The 21,140-nt window shown below is 44.3% G+C and overlaps 2 protein-coding genes across 4 annotated transcripts in view; both read right to left on the bottom strand.

Moving 5' to 3' along the window:
* The window catches only part of LOC125759306 (THAP domain-containing protein 1-like), a 112,975-nt gene that overhangs the window by 77,485 nt on the left and 14,350 nt on the right, over positions 1–21,140 (bottom strand). The window lies entirely within an intron of this gene.
* LOC119399516 (uncharacterized) lies at positions 1,119–20,661 on the bottom strand. 3 transcript variants are annotated; one of them, XM_037666319.2, is made up of 6 exons: positions 20,617–20,661; positions 16,881–16,937; positions 15,080–15,095; positions 9,296–9,371; positions 6,339–6,636; positions 1,119–1,463 (listed from the first exon to the last, which is right to left on the bottom strand). In XM_037666319.2, exons 2-6 carry the CDS (start codon positions 16,917–16,919, stop codon positions 1,260–1,262), a joined length of 633 nt encoding a protein of 210 aa, XP_037522247.1. In that variant the 5' UTR covers positions 16,920–16,937; positions 20,617–20,661; the 3' UTR covers positions 1,119–1,259. The 3 variants fall into 3 exon arrangements, with proteins under 3 accessions (XP_037522247.1, XP_037522248.1, XP_049273698.1); XM_037666320.2 differs by lacking the exon at positions 20,617–20,661 and adding an exon at positions 19,791–19,892; XM_049417741.1 differs by lacking the exons at positions 9,296–9,371; positions 20,617–20,661 and adding an exon at positions 19,946–19,985.

The following is a 21,140-nucleotide window of genomic DNA, read 5'->3' as shown; positions in this document are numbered from 1 at the left end:
CACAACGAACACATTAACGTAGGGCACACGCCCATATATACAAGTGGCTCCAGGTTACACATGCGCAGTGGCGACCATTCCCTTCTCACCGCAACTTGACAACTACGACACGTGTAGCCTATCGCGATGTGAACACAAGTACTGGCAGACAAAAAAAAGAAAACACCAGCTCCTCGTCGTCAATCCAAGCTCGATGGACGTTGTTCAAATTCGGCTGGCCAGTTGCGAGGCATCGATGAAATCGACTACAGCGCGAAAGGCGGAGCGGACGCGGTGGATAGTTCCAGCCGGTTGTAAAACATCAGCCATTGTATCACACGGCATTCCTTCTAGGGTGCCCGTCAATAGCGCCCGTCAATGCCTCACCCTACTTCTCAGTTTTCTGTTGCACTAGCAGCAGGTCAAGTGACCTCCTGCACCGCCATTGACAATGTGCGGCCCACATGTGACATCGGAAGTGAGACAGCACGGCGACGGTACGACGTTTTGTGAGTACACGGATAACATGCGGATTAAAGAAATGTTAAGGAAAAAACTAACTGTTAGAACTGCAGGACCACTTTTAAATAACGTTTATTCACTCACTCTTAGCTACGCCTTCGTTGTTCAATACTGCGCATGAAGAACAGCGCCTATGGGCAAAGGACGGATTAAGAAAATAACGAGAAACTATCGTGCCTTCGTGTGCGCAATATGCGTAAGAAAACGCTTCAAACCATCGTTGTCGCAATATTTGAACTGGGTGACGCGGTTGAACTTTGCAGTGTTCTTGAAAGAGTGCGCTTTCCGATGGCTAAAACAAAAACTAGAAAAAACAGACTACTGAAACACCGAACAGACAAGGAAGCATGCAATAGCACAAACTCCCGAGAAGAACGTTACCCTTCCGGTCATTTTTGCATTTCCTGTTCGCGCTCGTCTTTCTCGTTGTTTTCAAAGCTATGTCAACAAACCTAAAACTGGTGCTCATAAAACATGTGGTCACTGTGTTTTTCCTTGCACCCTAATTCACGTGCAGTGTGGCAAGTAGATAGTTTTTCTTCTCACTTCCGATCTTGCCCGCAATCGTGACGGAATACGTCGGCTTCATAGCGTACCCGCAAGAGGTTCTTGGTACAGACGTTTCCAATAACGTTTATTTATAAGAAACAAAAATTGTGGGAGACATCCACTTCTATTATTTTCTGATGTATGGCGGTTACAAAAAAAGCACGCAGTTTATATTTATTATCTCTTCTTTCATATATGTCGCCCAATCATTATCCTTCATTGTCTTGGCCGTAACGTGGATAGCGGCACACATTTTGCTTGTATTCTCCTGTAATCAAACATACAGCACGATGTCCGGCATCTGCTTGCTTGTTCTTGAGGTTGCAAATTTCACGTATGTTCTCCAAATCTTGACCTTTAGTTGCGGGCTCTTTAGACCCACTAAACTGAACCGCAGCGATGAATGTGCAATTCTAGAAGTGAGAGTGCAATACGTTAGATTTTTGTCCGTTGAAATGCCAATATGCGCATTGCTTTGGCAAGTGTGGCTCACTTGATTAAAGAAAACACTCAAAATACAGCTCTGACGTTAATAAATAAGACATCTTTTTGTAATTGAACACTTGTCCTACTTCGACTTGGCATCGTAACTCTCGTACGCTTAATATGTTCGCAGTTTTGCTTAACCAAAAAACAACTTTGAGATGGAAATGAACTGACCAGCTAGATTCGCCCTTTTATACAAGAGACGCTATAATAATAGTGTTAATTTTAAGGGCTCGTTTTTTCTTTGTTATACACTATATTAATGTCTGTTAGTGCTCATTATTATTAATAGTGGTAATTTTTGATACAGAAAACTATTCGGCACTCTGCCTCCGCATATTTTTAATATAATAATATTGATCGTAAAAGGAAAAAAGGAGGAGCAGGAGAAGAAGAAGAACATGCTGCATCAGCGTTGTTGTAATCGTGAACTCCTGGAGGAACGTTTTATTACCCACGGTCGTACAATTCACGTGGTTGTAGTTTCCAGGTCTTGCCGTATTGCATCGCAGGCACTTCCTTGCTAAGGCGTAAACTACTTCGCCTAATGGGATCTGTATTTAGTAGCATGAGTACCGAGTGACACTGTTTGCTATGTTTCCACACCTCCCTGACAAGCGCCGCCGCGAGTTTCCGATACACTATATATAAATGAAAAATGTATACAAGAAATGGAATGGCTTAAGCTAAGGGTTGCATATGATAGAGTGGACATTTAGGTATGTAGAAAAGGTTTATGCTAAGGGTTGCATATTGCTACAAGCATATTGCCAGGCCCTTGCACCATGCGCATTTGCGCCGGACGAAGAAAAGGAAGATCTCTCTCCGCTCGGGCTCTGAGCTGAACCGGTCAGACATATAGAGCGGACATTAAGGTACGTGATAAAAAGGAAATTAGAAAACTAAAGGTAAAATGCCATTAGTGAAAATTAGTATAAACAGCAAGAGTTAGCGAAGCTCTCAATAGTGAAAATTAGTATATATACCACTCTCAGACTCTTAACTCTTTCATTAGGGTCCCATTACTTTTTATTTGCAATCAAACCAGGGTCCTTAAACTTGGTGTCCCTAGCAAACAGATAGAGGTGAATCGTTATGCATCGCTATTTCATCGCGCCTCGTAATACCATGCTCGACATAATTTACCACAACTAACTAACAACGAGATCTCGAAAAAAAATCACAGCATATCCACGGAGTGAATGATGATGAGTGGGCGAAGCTGCGGAGGTTCATCGGTAAACCGTGAATCTTCCGTGAATTCTGCCCAGTACATCATCACCGACGTGAGATCGGGCGCGTTTATACTAAAGGTTCGATGAGTTATGACGACTTGCAGCTCACTTTAATTTTACATGTACGCTGTGAATTTTCATTGTTTAGAAAACCATTGCTTTAGAAAACATCTGGCGTCTTTCGTTAAGCAGCTGGCGTCTTTTCGTTTTGCTTTAGAAACATCTGGCCTTCTTTCGTTTTGCTTTTAGAAAACATCTGGCGTCTTTCGTTGGTTTATTTCACCAATCAACGGCGTTTTGAACAAAATTTTTATTGTTTAATCACGCACAGGAGAAATCTCACCAGGCACTACCTTGGAGGTAAACAATGGTTGCTAATGGGGAATGAGAGACAGAAGAAGTCGGCTTTTAGCTAACACTTACACTTCTACTAACGTTTCATACTGGAACATGCCAATGGCTGCTAATGGGGAATGAGAGACAGAAGAATTCGGCTTTTAGTTAACGCGCACGCTGCGAATTTTTTATTGTTCAACAACGCACAGAAAAAATCTCCCACCGGCACCACCTTGGAGGTCAAGATCTGGTACTAGCGTTACGACTGGTTACGCACTACGACTACGACAACTACGAGGGACGAACGGGTGCCGCTTTAAGGAGCTTCGTCCCTAAAAGTTGTTCTGGATGAAAATCCATGGATAAAGTATATCTGAGGAAAAGTGTCAACGCGTTTCCACCGTTCGCGTGCTCTTCCATAAACGCGAAGCAAGGAAAATTCGATATTGTCCCATATATCTACTGCGAGCGATCCCAGATTTCATTCCGCGATGTCCGGAAACAAAAGTGACAGACATTTTAGCGGCACTCATGTAGTTATTACAGAACATTGCTTTCCTTACGTGCCGTGCGACGCTTGAAACGAGCTATCAGCAGCGTTTCTGCCGATGAATCGCCGTCACACTTTCTCGCTACCGATAGGCCTAGACGTCACGAGCCTCTGCGGAGAGCGCGTTTTGCTGTCGAGCCGACTTGCAGAACAGAAGCTGCGTCGGCACCGTGCATGGCATCGTGGCTTACTCGGAACGCACGCGCGAGCGCTATTTATTCAGCGGAATAATTCTTGGTCCATGATTGCGACTTTATTGGCAGCCCCATTGCAAGATCAAGCTGCACACGTTCTGACGCGCCGGCGGTGCGATTGCCGGTGATAGACGCCCCCAAACCCGCGACTTTGGCGCAGTTTGGCGCAAATTTCGTCGATATTATCAGGATGGCGCAGTAAATACAATTTGGCGCACTTTGGCGCAGTTGGCGCAGGAGTGGAATCACTGCGCTTGGCAAACTTGAGTTGACGATCCGTAGCCACGGCCGCTGTCTACGGCCGCTCTCACTACATCAATGGGGCTTCAATTACGGGCAAGCACCACTTGCACCGGAAAACGACGCTCAGAAGGTGAATGGGATAAGGAAGGTATCACTGCGGAAAGTTAAAGCTGTTAATTGCCAACAAGATCCATATTACGGAATGAAACTGCCCGAAAACGTGCGCTGAGCGCCTTCAGTACAGTGCGCATATGTTTCTTCCTCAGATGCTATGCACAACGCACGGCTTATCTTGAATATCATATCTATAGAAACAAAAGTGTGCCAGCGGCTGTTTCATAAAGCAAAGGACTTTGACACACTTGTGTTAACACCCGGCTGAAACTTGTGTTCCGGCACGAGCAGCAGAACAACTCTAGTTCGAGTTTTTAGACCCACGAGAGTACACTTGACCACTTTCTATAGATGTCACAGACTTGCTTATTGTACCATCCGCTGCTGATAAAGCGTACCTAATTATTTTTAAGCCGTCAGAAGCGAGGAAGCAACACATCTGCGCAGCACTGGAGGATCACGTGGTGAAGTTTACGTAAAGCTGGCGACTCAAAGAGTAGATTGAGGGGGCGTCGCGGGATGAAGATTGCGCAAGGGGGGTGATTGAAATATTGTACTGAAAGGGGTTTACATGATGAAGCTTACGTAAGGCGGGCCGTGTTGGGCCCGCCTTACGCAGAGCAGCTGTTGTCCCTGAAGGAAGGATGGAACAGGAGAGAAAGGAAAGGCATGGATGTTATACCAGTCTAAAAAAAGTGGTCTGCTACCCTACATTAGGGAAAGGAATGGAGGAGTTTTAAAGATAGAGGTAGACAGGAAGAGCGATAGGGGGAGCACGCATGCACAAAATCCCACACCACACCGTCACGATATCGCCATTGGTATAAAACCATGAAATGGCAGAAAGTAGACTGGGGCTGACAGGAAAAGACTTATCAGAACGAGAGAAGAGTGTAGGGTAACCCACGCCGACCAGAGCCGTCGACTAGAACTAAACATCTGACTGAGTCTACATAACGAAACAACAAAGAAATCTTTGGAAGTAATGATTCTCTGTCCGACGGTTTCCACGCTATGGAACCTGCTAGATTTTTCCAACAGCTTCTTTTCGACTATGTCATATACAATTACTCTTAAACAACTTGCATTTAGTTTGCGGCATATAATTACTGGAGCAGGCGTTTGCCTGAGTTCGTGACATTTGACGCATTATGGTTTGCTAAAACTAAAATAATGCCTCGTTTTTTTTTTTCAGTTCAGAATGAAACATAACGTCCTTGACCTCTATCAGAGAGATATAAAAAATTTTAGATGGATTTTTTTTCTAGAAGTACTTACTAATTAACTCCAGCGTATTTCATAATCGACACACGAGTGAGCACAATCTTGAAAATTATATTAAAGGAAATTTCAAACATCAAAGTCAATATGTACCGAGCTTTGTTATCCTCTGTTTAACTCGTCTGTAGAAACAAGTCCCTGAAATATAATTATTTTTTGCCGTTTACCATGTTTGCGATTTGTTTTTGTTTTTTTATGTCCTTCAACAGGAAGGGAAATAAAATAGTCATGACACTGCATGTTACATGTTCTTTGATTGGAATAAATATTGTGATCAAATCTCACATTTTCTCGGTAGGTGCGCTCAGTGTTCAGAAATTGCGAAATTGGCGGTAAAGTTTTCTTGCAGGTGAAACTTTGGTGTTTTTTAGGCGAACGAATTTTTTTTTCAGAAAGCTAGCTTCGCAATTATTGTTCTGGAATTTAAACTTGCGCCTAGAGCAAACATAATCGAAACGGGGAATGGTGACCTGAACCTGATGTTAGTTTTTGTCAGGACACCACCCCCCCCTTCCCCTCCCCCCCACCCCCATCAAGTGCAAAGTATATGCTGGCATTCCGAGAAGCTTAAATGCGGAAAGTGAATATCGTAACTACCTTTACTGATAATGTCCTAACAAAAAGCTACGTTAATATTTTACAGTTTACTTTCACTATTGTTGAAGAATTATCGTCCCACTATAGTTGCGATGGAAGAAAAAGAAAAAGTAGATTACGGCTAAATACTAGTTGAACTTATCAAAGAAGCGTAGCCGAAGCTTGAACACTGGTAAAGGTGATCAAGTAGTTCTCTGAAGCCTGTTGATGAGATGGAACAGTAAAATGAAATGAAAAATACTCTGTACTGACCTTTGTAACGTATCTCATGTTTCCCTCGTGTAATAAATCATCGCCCCACTGCACTTCTGCTATTTGCCATCCTCCTTTCGTTAAGTTTAGCTCCACTTGAGTGACTTTTCGTGCTCCATCCTTTCGAATCATGGGTACCGTTACGTTGTACAGAAGTTCGACAGGGCTGCACCAAGGGTCTGGGATGTGCCAAGAGAACTCTTCTATGCACACATTTGAGTGCCTCGTCTCCTCTTTTACCCTGGTGATGGTGGAACGGTTACAGACTACAGACAATACTGTTCCCTTTATAGTCACCCTAAAACAAACAAAAAACCTTTTAATGAGGATGGTATGATAATCGCACGTAGAGCTGAAGTCAGTTCAATCGGCAACAAAAATGAGGTAAACAATAACATAGGTGAAGTATCGAATACCACGACTGATGGAAGTCATTTACTCCGCTCCGAGACCATTTTCATAATTAAAAATGTGTTATTCGGAACTTGTTGCAATAAAAAAATACACGACCCTTTCTTTTGCTGTAAATGTGAGGCCCAGTGAAGCTTTGCCCTTGCGTGCCGGACGTGCTACCTTTCTTTCTTTCTTTCTTTCTTTCTTTCTTTCTTTCTTTCTTTCTTTCTTTCTTTCTTTCTTTCTTTCTTTCTTTCTTTCTTTCTTTCTTTCTTTCTTTCTTTCTTTCTGTCTTTCTTTCTTTTCTTTCTCTCTTTCTTTTCTTTCTTTCTTTTTTTCTTTTCTTTCCTTTCCTTCTTTCTTTCTTTCTTTCTTTCTTTCTATCGCATTGGGATAATTAGCGACAATGGAAGATATTTCCTTAGATTCCCTGGCATGCAGAAAAGAACGAACTTGTTTTGAAGCTGGAATATGCTCAATTTCCCAAGTACCGCGGGGTATCAAAAAAATACTTGCACCTATGCCTATTCCTTCTCAGAAACGTCAAATTTTAAAGTTTCTGTTCATGTATATCCAGGACATTAACTTAATGCATAATCTTTAAAGTGGCTCACATCACAGCCACTACGTTTCTCACTTGGACATACCACGATTATACGCTAAATTTCGATCTCAGTTTCTTAAGCCTGAACTTTGCTGGGGTATATAGCCCACCGAGATAGCTGAATATACACGCAAGGGTTTCGATTTCCCGCACGGTAAATACTATAGCTAGCAAACACCTTTATCTATTCATAATTCTATTTTAAAATGAAAGGAGAAAATTCAATCTAAATTTGTGTAGCGCCGAAAGGTGTTTAATAATAATTAGTGGCAAGTACTTGTTAGATAGTTCTTTCTTTGAAGTTTACCAAGAGTGTTCAAGCCCCCTTCCCCACCCCCTTCCAAAAAAATCACAGCATATCCACGGAGTGAATGATGATGAGTGGGCGAAGCTGCGGAGGTTCATCGGTAAACCGTGAATCTTCCGTGAATTCTGCCAGTACATCATCACCAACGTGAGATCGGGCGCGTTTATACTAAAGGTTCGATGAGTTATGACGACTTGCAGGTCACTTTAATTTTACATGTACACTGTGAATTTTCATTGTTTAGAAAACCATTGCTTTAGAAAACATCTGGCGTCTTTCGTTAAGCAGCTGGCGTCTTTTCGTTTTGCTTTAGAAACATCTGGCGTCCTTTCGTTTTGCTTTTACAAAACATCTGGCGTCTTTCGTTGGTTTATTTCATCAATCAACGGCGTTTTGAACAAAATTTTTATTGTTTAATCACGCACAGGAGAAATCTCACCACGCACTACCTTGGAGGTAAACAATGGCTGCTAATGGGAATGAGAGACAGAAGAAGTCGGCTTTTAGCTAACACTTACACTTCTACTTCTACTAACGTTTCCTACTGGAACATACCAATGGCTGCTAATGGGGAATGAGAGACAGAAGAATTCGGCTTTTAGTTAACGCGCACGCTGCGAATTTTTTATTGTTCAACAACGCACAGGAAAAATCTCCCACCGGCACCACCTTGGAGGTCAAAGCGTAAGACTGGTTACGCACTACGACTACGACTACGACTACGAGGGACGAACGGGTGCCGCCTTAAGGATCTTCGCCCCTAAAATTATTGCTGAGCTCGTTCTCTTGGGCTGTGAGGATTAGCTATGCAATTTCGTGCAAAATTTCTGGGACATGTATGTTTCCTTGTTTACTTAAAACACTGTTATGCTGTAGGTGGGAATTGTACACGCCCTCGACAAGACTACAATTGAAAAAGACCACAGGATAAACAAGTTTTCCACTAGTATCACTAGTATGAGTTGAATGTCGAACTAGCAGAAGTGAGAATTTGGTTGAAATGATAACCATGCATTATGCTGAGTTACGCTAACAGCTGGCCTGCCTTTACTAAATAAATGTGCTCGGAAAAGACTGTCTTCGAGTGTTAACTGCTATGGTGTCATTGACTTCCTGTGAACGTGATTTGCCGTGCTTTTTCGCTTTTTCTGCACACAAAGCCAACTCTACTCATCGAAAAAAAAGTGCCTTCAGAAGACTTTAAAGAAGCTCTGTGCGTGGCGATTGCTTTTGGCACTATTCTTCCCGTCACAGGAGGTTTACTTCATACACGGCCAGCTTTGCATTGCTGAACCGTACATATCTAATGAGAAATCATAGTATGCACTTTGAAGCTTAAAATGCTGCGCCCGTTCACCGAGCGGTGTTACCACCCGATGGCAAGAAAACTCACAGGACCAAGTGATGATGTCATGTGATGACGTCCGTCATGTCATAATGGCTTTTGGTATGGATGTCGAAATAGTATGAATGTCGGTATAGTGGTCGCCACACCCAACCACACCCTGCTTTCACATTAGATGTGGCCAAGCAGACTTAGGCACCCCTGCAACTTTTTGTTACGATACCGAAGTAAGTTTAGCGGACCAGTTTTAGATGTCATTTTCAAAACATCACAGGCGGTTGCCTAGATACTGTTTACTTGGATCTGACCCGGTAGATTCAGGGCAGCTGGTTGTTGAGCTGTCACTGGCGTCCTTTGGCCTGGTAGCAATCTTTACGCAGAGGCCTACCACGGAATAGAGGAAAACAAAAGAGATATACTCCAGTGACATAACTAATGGTAATTGTATAAATGAGAAATCCTTTGAAGAAATTCATAAGTTTAATTAATATCTTGTTTCTCATCTACATATTAGTTCTGAAACCGTCGTAGTTTTTTAAGTGATTTTGCAGGGGACAAAATCTGAGGTGGCTTAAGATTTCCGAAATACGTAAAGAATGACCTCAAAAAAAAAAGAAACTGAGCCAGCTCCACGCCGTGAAAACCGCACTACAGTGAAGCTGTAAGCGGGCGAGTGTGTGTCACTGGTTAGCGAGATCACGTGGTGTAGTAAACCCACCGCTAAACTTAAAATGGGACGGAATTTTAGGCGAACGATGAGCAAGGCCCCCTTTTTTTTAACGCGAAAGTGTTTTATGCCGGGGTCCACCAAATATTCATGATGTATTTCCGTCACGGAAATACGTCAGCCAAAGGAACGCCATGAAATGGCAAAGAAAGAAAACTATAAGAAGAAGCTCCGCTGACAGGAGTCGAAGCCATGACCACTCGGTCCGCGACGATGGCTGGCGGGCGTTTAGCCCACTGAGCTACCGCTAAACACATAACGGGGGCTACGTGAACGCGCCTTTTATCTTTCACACTTTCCTCTCGCAGTGCTCTTGCATGGATGAATGAATGGATGCTTTGAGCGTCCCCTTTATTACGGGGTGGTGACATGTGTGCCACCAGGCTCGAAAAACAGAAAAAGAAATGCGCCGTTGCTGCGACCGTCCAATTCGGCGCGTTTACAATGGAAGTGTAATTTCATTTAACACGCCGCGAGGTGATGGCTTCAGCGCAAGCCTCGCTCATAGCGTCCATCCATATCGGTGGTAGTGGTTCGTAAGGAAAAGGAAAAAGGCACCTAATTTCTGCAGCCCAATAGGGAGCATGGCGCAGTGCCTTAGGGGGTAGGGGGTTGGGGGGAGAAAAAGAAGAGAAGAAGGAGAAAAAGAGGAAAGATAGCCCTCTCACTCTCGCCTGGCTGTCGCTCCTCGTTCCCCGCTCGCCCTGTGAGACCTAACTGCCAGGCTAGAGGGAAGACACAACGCGCGTAGCGTGTCTGTTCGCGTTTCACGACGCTTTGGAGCAGTGCATACTGAGTATCAGAGTTTATTATGGGCTTGTTGACGCCATATTTGCGAAGGATTCATCATATGCGGTGTCCATGTACGTGTTAAGAACTTGAGATACCGCAAGGGTTAAATCATGATCATGGGCGTTAGTCGTCGGTACGGGGATGTGCCACTAGGCGTCAACGTGAGTGCGTCCACATCAGGTGGTGCTACATCTGCCAAACAACAATAGACATTATACAAGCCCTGATATACCAGTGCACTAAGCCGTCAACTACTTCTGTGACGACACGTTTCACTTTCGTGTTATACCGATTCCTATGACAGAGGGATGAACCATCGTTTTTTTTTCTGACATTATAGCGTATAATGTTGCCGTTTCATGTTTGTTATTGCAAAGCGCAGGCACGATTGCAGAGACGTTGCTTTTCTTTGATATGAACCGCTGTCATACTGAGTTGACTGAACATTTGCGCACACCACCTTGCCCTGGCTATGAACTATCTTGTACTTATTCGAAGGGACCATCGCCTTTTTAAATCACCCATTTGTACGTGACAAGCTTGAAGTTTGACTCACGCATTTCATATTTCTCTTAGGCGTCGCACAGCAAGCTGACAATATGTGAGCGCTCCCAGTGCGGTAGAAAAAAATGTACGTATAGACTTTTAAATGCGGAAATGTAAAAGTGAGGCAGTGTGGCAGCAAGTTGTAGTAACAAAATTGACGAAAATCCCTGGAAACCCGTCACTTGCCAACAAACGCTCATCTCCAAGGCGATATTTCGCACGTTGTGAAAAAACACCGGGCCTGCGCGGAACACGCAGCACAGTCACAGCAAAAGCTGGAAGAGCGTCCTTTCTAAAGGCCGTTGTAAACTCATTTGGGCCAACTAAAACAGTGCACTTACTACGTACCCACTGCGTCATAAATTATCATAATTTCTGTGAAATAGGGAACCACCCACTATGTCATTATTGGTTATTCTGCGCAGAAGCGATGTACCCGCAAGACATTTGTAAGGCATTATGTGCACTTTGTTGACGCTGTGGCGGATGACAATAAAGAATTATGGCTGAGCCCTTTGTAATGGCTTGTAAGCATTAACCGACCCACGTTACGCAAATCGCATTGTGTGAAGCCTGGTTCTAATTTTACTCTTCTACCACGATATAATAATATGTTAACGCGATTCCATGCACGACATGACGCATGTAAAGGGCCCTTTTGCGAAGGCGTTTCAAGCACGAGCCTGGCCCTGTGGTAGAATACTCGACTGCGACGCATAGGGTGCCTGTTCAAATCCCATCCCTTTCTGCATTTTTGCAGGAGCTTCCTTTCCAAGCTTCTTATGCTAGCGCCTTCACCATCGCACCGTATCCGCTAGTTCTCATTGCTGCCGCTAGAGGTGATTCAAGCGCGCTCACTGGATGGCGCGCCGCCGCTCAGGCGGCAACGCCCACTCAGCTGCACACTCGGCGCATGCTCTCCTTAGATAGGTGACCGTTAGAGGACCGCGCCCATATACAGCGCTTGTTCTCGGCGCGCACTTCGCTACCGCTACTCAGCATGAACACCCAACAAGCCAAGCCAGCGGGGGTGAGAGCTTGCAAGGGGCGGGCTCGCCGCCAAGACCCTGCGGTGAGTGCCCGCGAAGCAGAAGAGAGACGCCTTTCAATGACGATAGAGGAATTTGTACGGAGTATTGGCCTGGTGTGCGACCGATGGCGGCGCTGCGAACGGCGCCTGTATGACGTCAGAGCGGGGATTCGCGCGCTTTCGTCTGCTACGTAGGCCCGGCGCCGTGTTGAAACCACCGTTGTGGTAAATCTCAACAAAAAAGCAGTTCAATTGGTTATCTTGCGTACGGTGGCTACTGACGCTGTTCGAACAACCGTGGGACTGCTTTAACGTTCATTTAGAAATACAGCTCTTTGTTTCTTAGAACTGCGGCCGCTTGTCTCCGCGGCGAGTGCTGCGCAATGGTGAAATATTACTCTGCGCCTCAGGGTACTTCCCCTGCTCATGAAAAAGGCGTTAGCTTTCACAACTATTCTAAGAACCCGAAGCTGAAGAAGGAGTGGATCGTCAAGCTAAGAATGGGAATGCGCCCCACGCCTTCATCGACCGTGTGTAGCAATCACTTCGCGGACAGTGACTTCTGCTACCCACCGTACGCGCCCCTCTTAGGTAAGCTTGTGACCACGTTTAAGCGCCTCGCCAATACTTAAGCCGTTTATTGCACGCAGGCTATAAGCATAGGCGACTTACGCCAGGTGCGGTGCCGTCCCACAACCTGTCGCGAAGGCCCCTAGAGGAGGAGCCGACGACGCGGCCTCCGAATCGCTTCGCAGGAAAGCGCGCCTCGTGAGCTCAGCTGAGCGGCGCAGGATATCAGACTACGGCTGCATTTGGATGGTGTACATACGTATTTTACTTATAAAGACAAGCGCGCGCCTAGCGGAGTGCTTATCATAAAGTCATAAGAGAAACCTGTTGCTGCTGTGTAGAGCACATTCTTTAAAAGTTTTCACCTGAGGCAGTGCACACACTTTTTTAAAGGCGGAGCTCTAAGCTTTTCGGTAGGCTACGTGGCGTGAAACTGGACCCAGCTTGCCTTTGCCACGTTAATCTGTGTGGCTCTGTGCGTGGTATAATCAGCGATTAACTATTTGTTATATTCTAATACCCATGCGACGGCCCTGTGCGGTATTAATAATATGAACTACGACGTAATATCGTTCTCACTGAACCAACATTACGGGACCAACTGCGATCATGGTCATAGGCAGGAAGGTGTGCAACAAGGCGGCACTTGCGCACTTGTTTTGCAGGACGAGAGCTGCGACGGTGATGCGATCTCCGTTGACGGCCTCGACCGCGCATTCAACAACATGGCCTGCGTCGTACACCGCCTCGCCCTCGATGAGGCACCGTGACCTTTCACAAGCTTTATCTACATACTTGTAGATGCTGGAGAACGGCACGCTTACTGAAATATCGAAAGAAACACCCAAACTAATTAGTACCGTACGGCAGAAACACGATAACGAGCGAGAACACCCACACATGGTTTCACTTTCTTACCAGCAATGCGGTCGGTGGCATCGGCGCACTCGTGACTATCCGGGGGATTTGTTGGCCCTGTCGATTGGGCCGCAACTAAAACAAGTTCAAGATTACACTCGAAAACATTCGTCACAGGCGTTAGTTGACCGTCGCGAGGCTGTTCGTTCGACAATGTTCCCGCCTGAAGCAGACGATCCGCATAGAGGAACAGCGGCTGCAGCAGCGCGGTTGAGAGCGGAGTCCTCGCTCTGACGTCACACGTGAGAGGGCGCCACTCCAAGATCTCGAGGCCAATTCACGGGCTACCCGATCATCTCATACCTCTAACATAATTCATTTTGTGGATATGGCGTGACCTTTTTTTTTTTTCGTTTTTTCGCACGAGAGCGGTTACGGACACCAGCGGCGGCGGCGGACAACTACGCCATGAAAATGGTATGTTTTGATCTCAGCTGAACAGCTTTCGCTCTAAAGCACTGTGAGGTCGCGAGGGTTTTAATTACGTCGTCGCCGCCGTAGATTGCATTACTTTCTTTATGTGCCTCAGCTGTTTGCTGCGGGTTTTACCGCACAAGCGAAGAAAGTGCAGGTGCAATCCAACATCGGCGTATCAGGGTATACAATTCACCGGTGCGCCGCTCCCGCCCCTGGCTGCACCGCCGAATATAGGTTATGAAATTTGGCTCGCATTTGCAATTACATGTATCTATGCTGCATAGCACACGCCTATGCTGCACATGTCTCTATGCTGCAATAAGATGTCTCTCTGCTGCATTTCATTGTTGAAATCAAGAAGATTAATGGATATGGGCCGGGCACGTAGCACGTCGGCAGGATAGCCGGTGGTCATTAAAGGTAACTGACTGAATTCCAAGAGATAGCAAACGCGCCAGGGAGAGACAGAAAATTGGGTGGGTAGATGAGATTAAGAGGTTTGTAGGTATAACGTGGCAGCAGAAAGCACAGGACCGGGTTGATTGGCGGAACATGGGAGAGGCCTTTGCCCTGCAGTGGGCGTACACAGGCTGATGATGATGATGATGATGCACAGAAACAACCACTTCATCGTTCTGAACAGGAGCCGATAAATTAACGAGAGACCTGATGGGATGTTCCTGGTAAAACAAAGTTTTTGGGAAGTTCGTATTTCTAGAACATTCCTGAGACGTTTCTTTGTGCATAGGACTTCTTGCATGTATGTCCACTACATCCCACAGGAAACGTTGTTCGACATTACCAGATAACGTGTGGTTTGTTGGGCAGTGCTTTGTCAACCACCGTGAATTTATTAACTATCAAGAATTCAAAGGATTTCGGGCTTCACCAGAAGTGTACGTTATTTTTTGAAACACAGTTGGTTTCATCGCCACGCAAGTTTTCGCGTTGTGCCAATGCTTAATCCCGCACAGGTGGTCTTAAATAGTAATTTGCCAAGGTAATCGTTTGGCAATTTCTAGTGATTCGTCGATCAGTTCTAAGCACTACTCAAAGGTAATAAAACTAGAAATGAATACAAGTGTCCCTTACCTTCGTATAAGAAGATCTGTGAAGCGAAAACAAAAATGAGGAAAAAATGAGCATTGATTGAGTGTCAGTGGCTGAATATTCATCGAGAATTAACATGAAAAACATTACGACGTAGGCTGTCACACGTTTCATAACTTGAAAGGGCGGCTTTTCAATTAACGAAATAAATAATAAGACGGATGATTACGATAAACAGTGAAGAATTTAATTTTCTTGAACGAAAGGAAGCAATGGGTGAACCCCCAAACATTACGAAATGCAAGGATGTTGTATTTAAATTTTAGATAGCTCTACTTAACATTTTCGTCTTTTTTTAGTTGGTTGTACGTCGGCATGAATTGTAAAACACTGTATCCAGTACACAACTTACCTGGAGTCTGTTGCACTGTTGGCAACACTGTCTACATATTTGTATATATTGGTGGAACATCTATTGAAGGTCGTCAGTATGCAACACGAAGCCGGTGTACTGGCTTCGTCTCTCCTCCTTCCGGAAACATACAACAGAACTTCCTTCTTTTTGGGCCCAGGTGCTTGTCTAAATTTTTAGTGTTCGTTAGAACACTAAGATAACAAGTCTGTTGGTAATAGCAGGATAATTTTTTCCCGAATCATATAAGGCGAAAGCGTGAAATGTGTATGTTTGGAGGCTGTGTGAGTTGAAAAAGTATAGCCCACATAGAGGAGTTAACACAGCAGCAGCGTGTGAGTGCCCCAGCGCCGTGTTTACATCGCTGACTTCGTCTTTGCGGAGTTCGCCGGCGCAAGAATATTTAAAAAGGCGAGTGCACGAGCTGCTCGTATACTTCATCAGCTTCGTCTGTGCGGCAAACGCGTGAGTAAAAAAATTAACAAAGTTCCTTATGTATTCGCCTCAGTCGACTCGAAGGCAAGATCCATCTTCGTGTTCTTCTAATTCGATGTACTGAAGCTCCCGCGCCCCTCTCCGAAAGCTTTCTGCAACTAGCGGGTATGCATTGCCTCCAAGATCAATGTCACTGTAAACTTTATGCACTTCACCTTGTTTTGCACTGCCTCCAAGATCGGCCCACATTTGACCAACCAATGATGTTATCTGATGACGTCACAATGTGCCGTGCCGTTATGTGACGTCACAGTGGCGTCACCACGAGGTGGTGGTTTTCTGCATCAATCGTGTTGACGCCGCCGACGGAGTACGCGGACGTGGGACGCCGGTCAATTCTTGCCTTTGATGAGGCATCTAAGGCTTTCGCCTAAATATTAGGACACTTAGAGCTCTCTAAGAATGCGAAAGGCTACTTGAACCTTTTCTGTACCTGATGTTGAACTTTCCGTTATGTGCGGAACATTATGATGAATGGCATTTACAATAGACGCTCTTGTATCGATTAGTACTTCACAAACGTGAATTTCTAACAACCATAGAGTATGCATCATGCTACATTACAGAAACTTAGGTAATCCTTTTCAATGTGGATGCAGAGAGCCCGTTCAGAGTTGCTGGGGATGGTGTGTGCACTTGTGCCTTGAATAAAGTCGACAATGACATGTCGTTGGAAGTGCACAGGGAAAGTATATGGTGGGCTATTTAAGCGTTTGCAAGGAGAGTCGGGTATCGTAGAGCGTGACCAGAACACTTGGTGTAGTCTGAGTTTATTGCAATTTATCAAGCGAAACTTAATAACGAGAAATTAGCAGAAGCTAGAATAAGTTTAATTACAGAAGTCTGATAATATTTTCCCTAAATCCTTAATTAAAGAACACCGGCCTTTCCTGAAATATCGCCGAAACTTTGTAAATTGGGAAAGGGGTTTCTTACGAGAAGAATGATTAGGCCTGTTGTTTCCGTTATTTTCATCAGGATATCCGGGAGGAGCTGTAAACAAACAAATCATGCTTTCAGCTTAATTGATGTCGCAATAAGAGCGTGTATCGGGAAACAACGCTATTCACAAAATTTCGCACGCTACGACAGGTCATAAGACAAACCTGTCGTCTCGGCACAAAGCAGTATGCATGGTGTTTGAAGCAATATGTCCGAGTATTTTCAAAATTTGCTAATCGCAATATGTACCACCGCCGTCATAATTACTTTTTCTAGCGGCAGAACTCTTAGGATGACCGGATACGTCCAATACGGAGGTAATTATTGAAATTAAGATAATTAACTTTTCAGTAAGAAGATACAAACGGCTGGGTCAAAGGGAGAATTGCAGCTCTTCCTGAGAAGAGTGTATTCCAGCATTGACAGCTAAAAAAAGCGGCCGCGGCCGCAGATAGTCTTTGTGGGGTGGTCAAATCCGACCAATATCACTGAAAAAACCGGAACGCCAAAGCGCGCAACTGCCATAGGCTTTTGAGGTGTCCGGAATCAGCGAACGTCATTACATCGACCGCCAAATTACTTCGCTTCTTGGGTGGTCAGGGTGATGCGGTTGCCATCGCAACGCGCATTTTCCACTTAGATTAACGAGAGAAAAAGAAATAACACCAGTGCAGTCGTTGTCGCGAGCTGGGACGTCATTCTGGTTGTCTTTAATTTGGGATCATCAGTGCTCGAGCTTCGGTTTTTGCTGGTGGAGTTGTTCAATGTTAATCCCTCAGCAAAAAGAGGGACCGGAGGCCACTTTTTGAAAATCTCTAAGCGGTAATGGACTGTTCACAGGAAGAACTTAAACTACCTCCTTTGACCCGACTACCTGTGTCCCCTAAGTAACAATTCAATTATTTGTTTTCCGTAAATTTTATTGAAATAATTGTCGCTTGTCATCTTACACAGTCTGTTGCCACATAAAAGTAATTGTGAAGGCAGCGATAAAATGCCGTATTTCCCTTATTTTGAAGATTTTCGGACTCATTTCTTCAATGCCCGCTTTATAAAGAATAGGCTGACAGAGCACGTCACAGTCTTGGAAAGCCGGAGTCGTATGTGATGGTCCCGATTAAGTCATGCAAAAGGCCTACGGACGCTGACTGTCCGTCTCGAACACCTATTATGAGTGCTCTGCAACGGCCCATAAAAGAGGAAACAGCATTTTTCGGTGCTCTCTACACGTGTACCATTGCACAAAAACAACGTGACGACCCTTACTTCCTTGTCCTAAACAAACTGCAGAAAGCACTTAAGCATTATGTGAGCAAATTTCGCTCTCTTCCTTTTGTTCGTAATGTCATTCATTGTGACGTATTACAAGTGTTGGATGACGATGTTACTTCAGGGCATTTGGCTCATTGAAAGGACCCGCACTAGAAAAGTGAAGGCTTGTAACGCTGCTCTCGCACATGCACTCGTTTATCTCAGTGATTCCTCATTCTTACAATCACATATAAAACCAGCCAATCGCCTTTTTCCACGGTTGCATAAAGCGAACAAAACACAGCCCATGACTGAGCGTACTAACTAGCTTCATGCTCCTCTGTCGTGTCCCTGTTGGCACGCACATTCTTTCGGCATGAATGCGAACCAACTAGGTCAACTCTCTGTTGTTCTAACTTGCTTCACGGCTCCGCACTATTTCTTCAAATTTAGCATTGGTACAAATTGCCAAGCGATGTTGCAGCTGCGTGCGATCACGACTCACTTCTTAATAAATCGTAGCCCATGTTCAAAGTAAAATATGTTTCTTTTGTTGAGCTCTGCTATGACGTATATTACTAGATGCCTTTCTTTACAACGTGTAGAAATTCTTGCGGTGTGACACAAATCCCCCTTTCTAACGCTTCTTCTAGTATACCTGTTTTAATAGGCATTACACTGCACCACATTGTATTGGATTATCATGTTCTCGTTACATGTAAACGGTTCGCGCTTTTTAAAATCTTTTTTATATCTAGCTTAGTATACATGCTTTGTTTGTGAACATTTGCCAACTTTATTATTGTTGTCACCCCCGTCCCCCATTTAGTACCCATTAGTGCTGTTAGGCTACGTGAATATTTAAAAATTAATTATTTATTAATAATGATTAAAAATCAATAAATAAATATTCCTTTCAGGCTTTTTAACTTTTGCCGTCCCTTGCGAAACATATCAAAGTATTGCATAGAGAAATACGCTTATTTAGTGAAAGTACAGTCCACTTGTGTTTCGTCCTCAACAGGTGGTGTTTCTGTTTGCACAGAGCGCAAATAGAAGCGGTGCCATTATTCTGGGACTTCGCGAGTTCAGAGACTTGCAATAACTAGCGTTCCGTGATCGCGATGTAATTCTGAGCACACACTAGATGAACATGTCCTGCGGTCGCTATTCGCCAAGTGTCCTCATAGTTGACTATTGTGGCGACGAAGGGCTGGTCTAAGATATTCCTTAAGAGGAGACGAGGAAAGCCAAGATTACCGCGAACAATGAACAAGAGGTCACCATTCAAAATTTTTGGCTGTGATAGCTTCGGTCACGAAGTGCCAATTATGTCGCACTTTATTACGCACGTATCTCATTACGCGCGTGCTAAGTCTTGCGTTACAAAGGCGATTGAAACCACTTCAGGCCCCGTTTGGGAGCGCGAAACGGCCACTGCGTATCGACCATAGTTTTGTGCAGTCATCGCCAAATACAAATAAAAAAAGTTAGATTAATATGGGCACAGAAGAAAGGCGTGCAATGGTTTGCGCGAGTGTTTCCACTTTGATTCCCGTTCCTGCCCGAAACAAGGTAAAGTTTTCCAATGAAAAGTACAAATAGAAGCACTTAAATTGACAAGCATAAAAGTAACGTAAAAATGAGATATACTTTGGGCGTTGTATAAGTTGTGAGAGGAAACTTTTGGTATGCTTTATTTAAGTTGGTTTAATGAAATTCATTTGGGCGGGGGGTAATAATAATTGCTAGGGTTTTACGTCCCGAAACCACAATATGATTACGAGAGACGCCGTATCTAAACACACGGGTGTTACTGCATTCCGCTCCCATCGAAATGCGGCCGCCGTGACTGGAAGCCCTGCCCTAGGATATGACAACGTGCACATTAAGGCATACTCTGAATTCCGCTATACAGGAATGAAATATTAGCATATCTAGTATATTGCCAAAAATATGTGTTAAATGTTTGTAAATGATGTGATATGGCGAATACCGTATTTTCTCCCTTTATGGCTTCATTACGATCTTTTTATTTTTTGGAGCGACTTTTTGAAACACCTACATCTTCCTCCTAGTAGGTTGTACTCTCTTAGGTGTGCGCTTCTTTGCTACCGTGTACTAAGGAGTCAGGGTCTCTCAAATTATTCTCACACCTTTCACTTGCATTCCCCGTACCTTTTTTCTTGTTGCGGAATTAATTTCGTTTTTAAATATTTCAATAGCAATGTAACCAAAGAACCACTGCCTTCTGTCCTCGTTCATTGTGACTGTCGATGTCTGACAGTGTGCGTTCACCTTATGCGGTATTTACATTAACACATAGCTACGTGAAAGATCTATACTGCATAAGCATAAATTGGGCACGAGATGTGTGCTTGAACAAAATGAAGCTATGTATTTTGCTTTCCTGTTAACTATGTCAAAATAACCCTGACACTTCCGACGCGCGAAATGATAGTGCCAGAATGTTTCTTACCGTGGCAGGAGCGTTTCCTTTGGATGCCAGCTACGGTCTCCTCTTCGGTTCTATATACGAGAATATTTATATAATGCGTACGCCGCACGACTCGAGAAGGACTGGCATGAAGGCGTATTGACCTTTTGCAAGCTGAGTTTATTGCTATTTCAACACTCTACCAACGTCATTGTATCAGCGTCATAGCTGAACCACGGGATAACACGTTATATTGTTCTGAGGCCATGATATCAGAATGATTCCAGCTGCAACTTGTCGAGGCTACGTTTGGTATATTACTCATATATCCGCCTTCAAACATTTACAATTGTTGGGTATTCCGCTTTGAAGAGCGATAAGGAAAAAATCACAGCATATCCACGGAGTGAATGATGATGAGTAGGCGCAGCTGCGGAGGTTCATCGGTAAACCGTGAATCTTCCCTGAATTCTGCTCAGTACATCATCACCGACGTGAGATCGGGCGCGTTTATACTAAAGGTTCGATGAGAGTTATGACGACTTGCAGCTCACTTTAATTTTACA

The sequence above is a fragment of the Rhipicephalus sanguineus genome, chromosome 7 (genome assembly GCF_013339695.2).
Source record: "Rhipicephalus sanguineus isolate Rsan-2018 chromosome 7, BIME_Rsan_1.4, whole genome shotgun sequence".
Classification (NCBI taxonomy): domain Eukaryota; kingdom Metazoa; phylum Arthropoda; class Arachnida; order Ixodida; family Ixodidae; genus Rhipicephalus; species Rhipicephalus sanguineus.
This window is presented reverse-complemented; position numbering and strand designations above follow the sequence as displayed.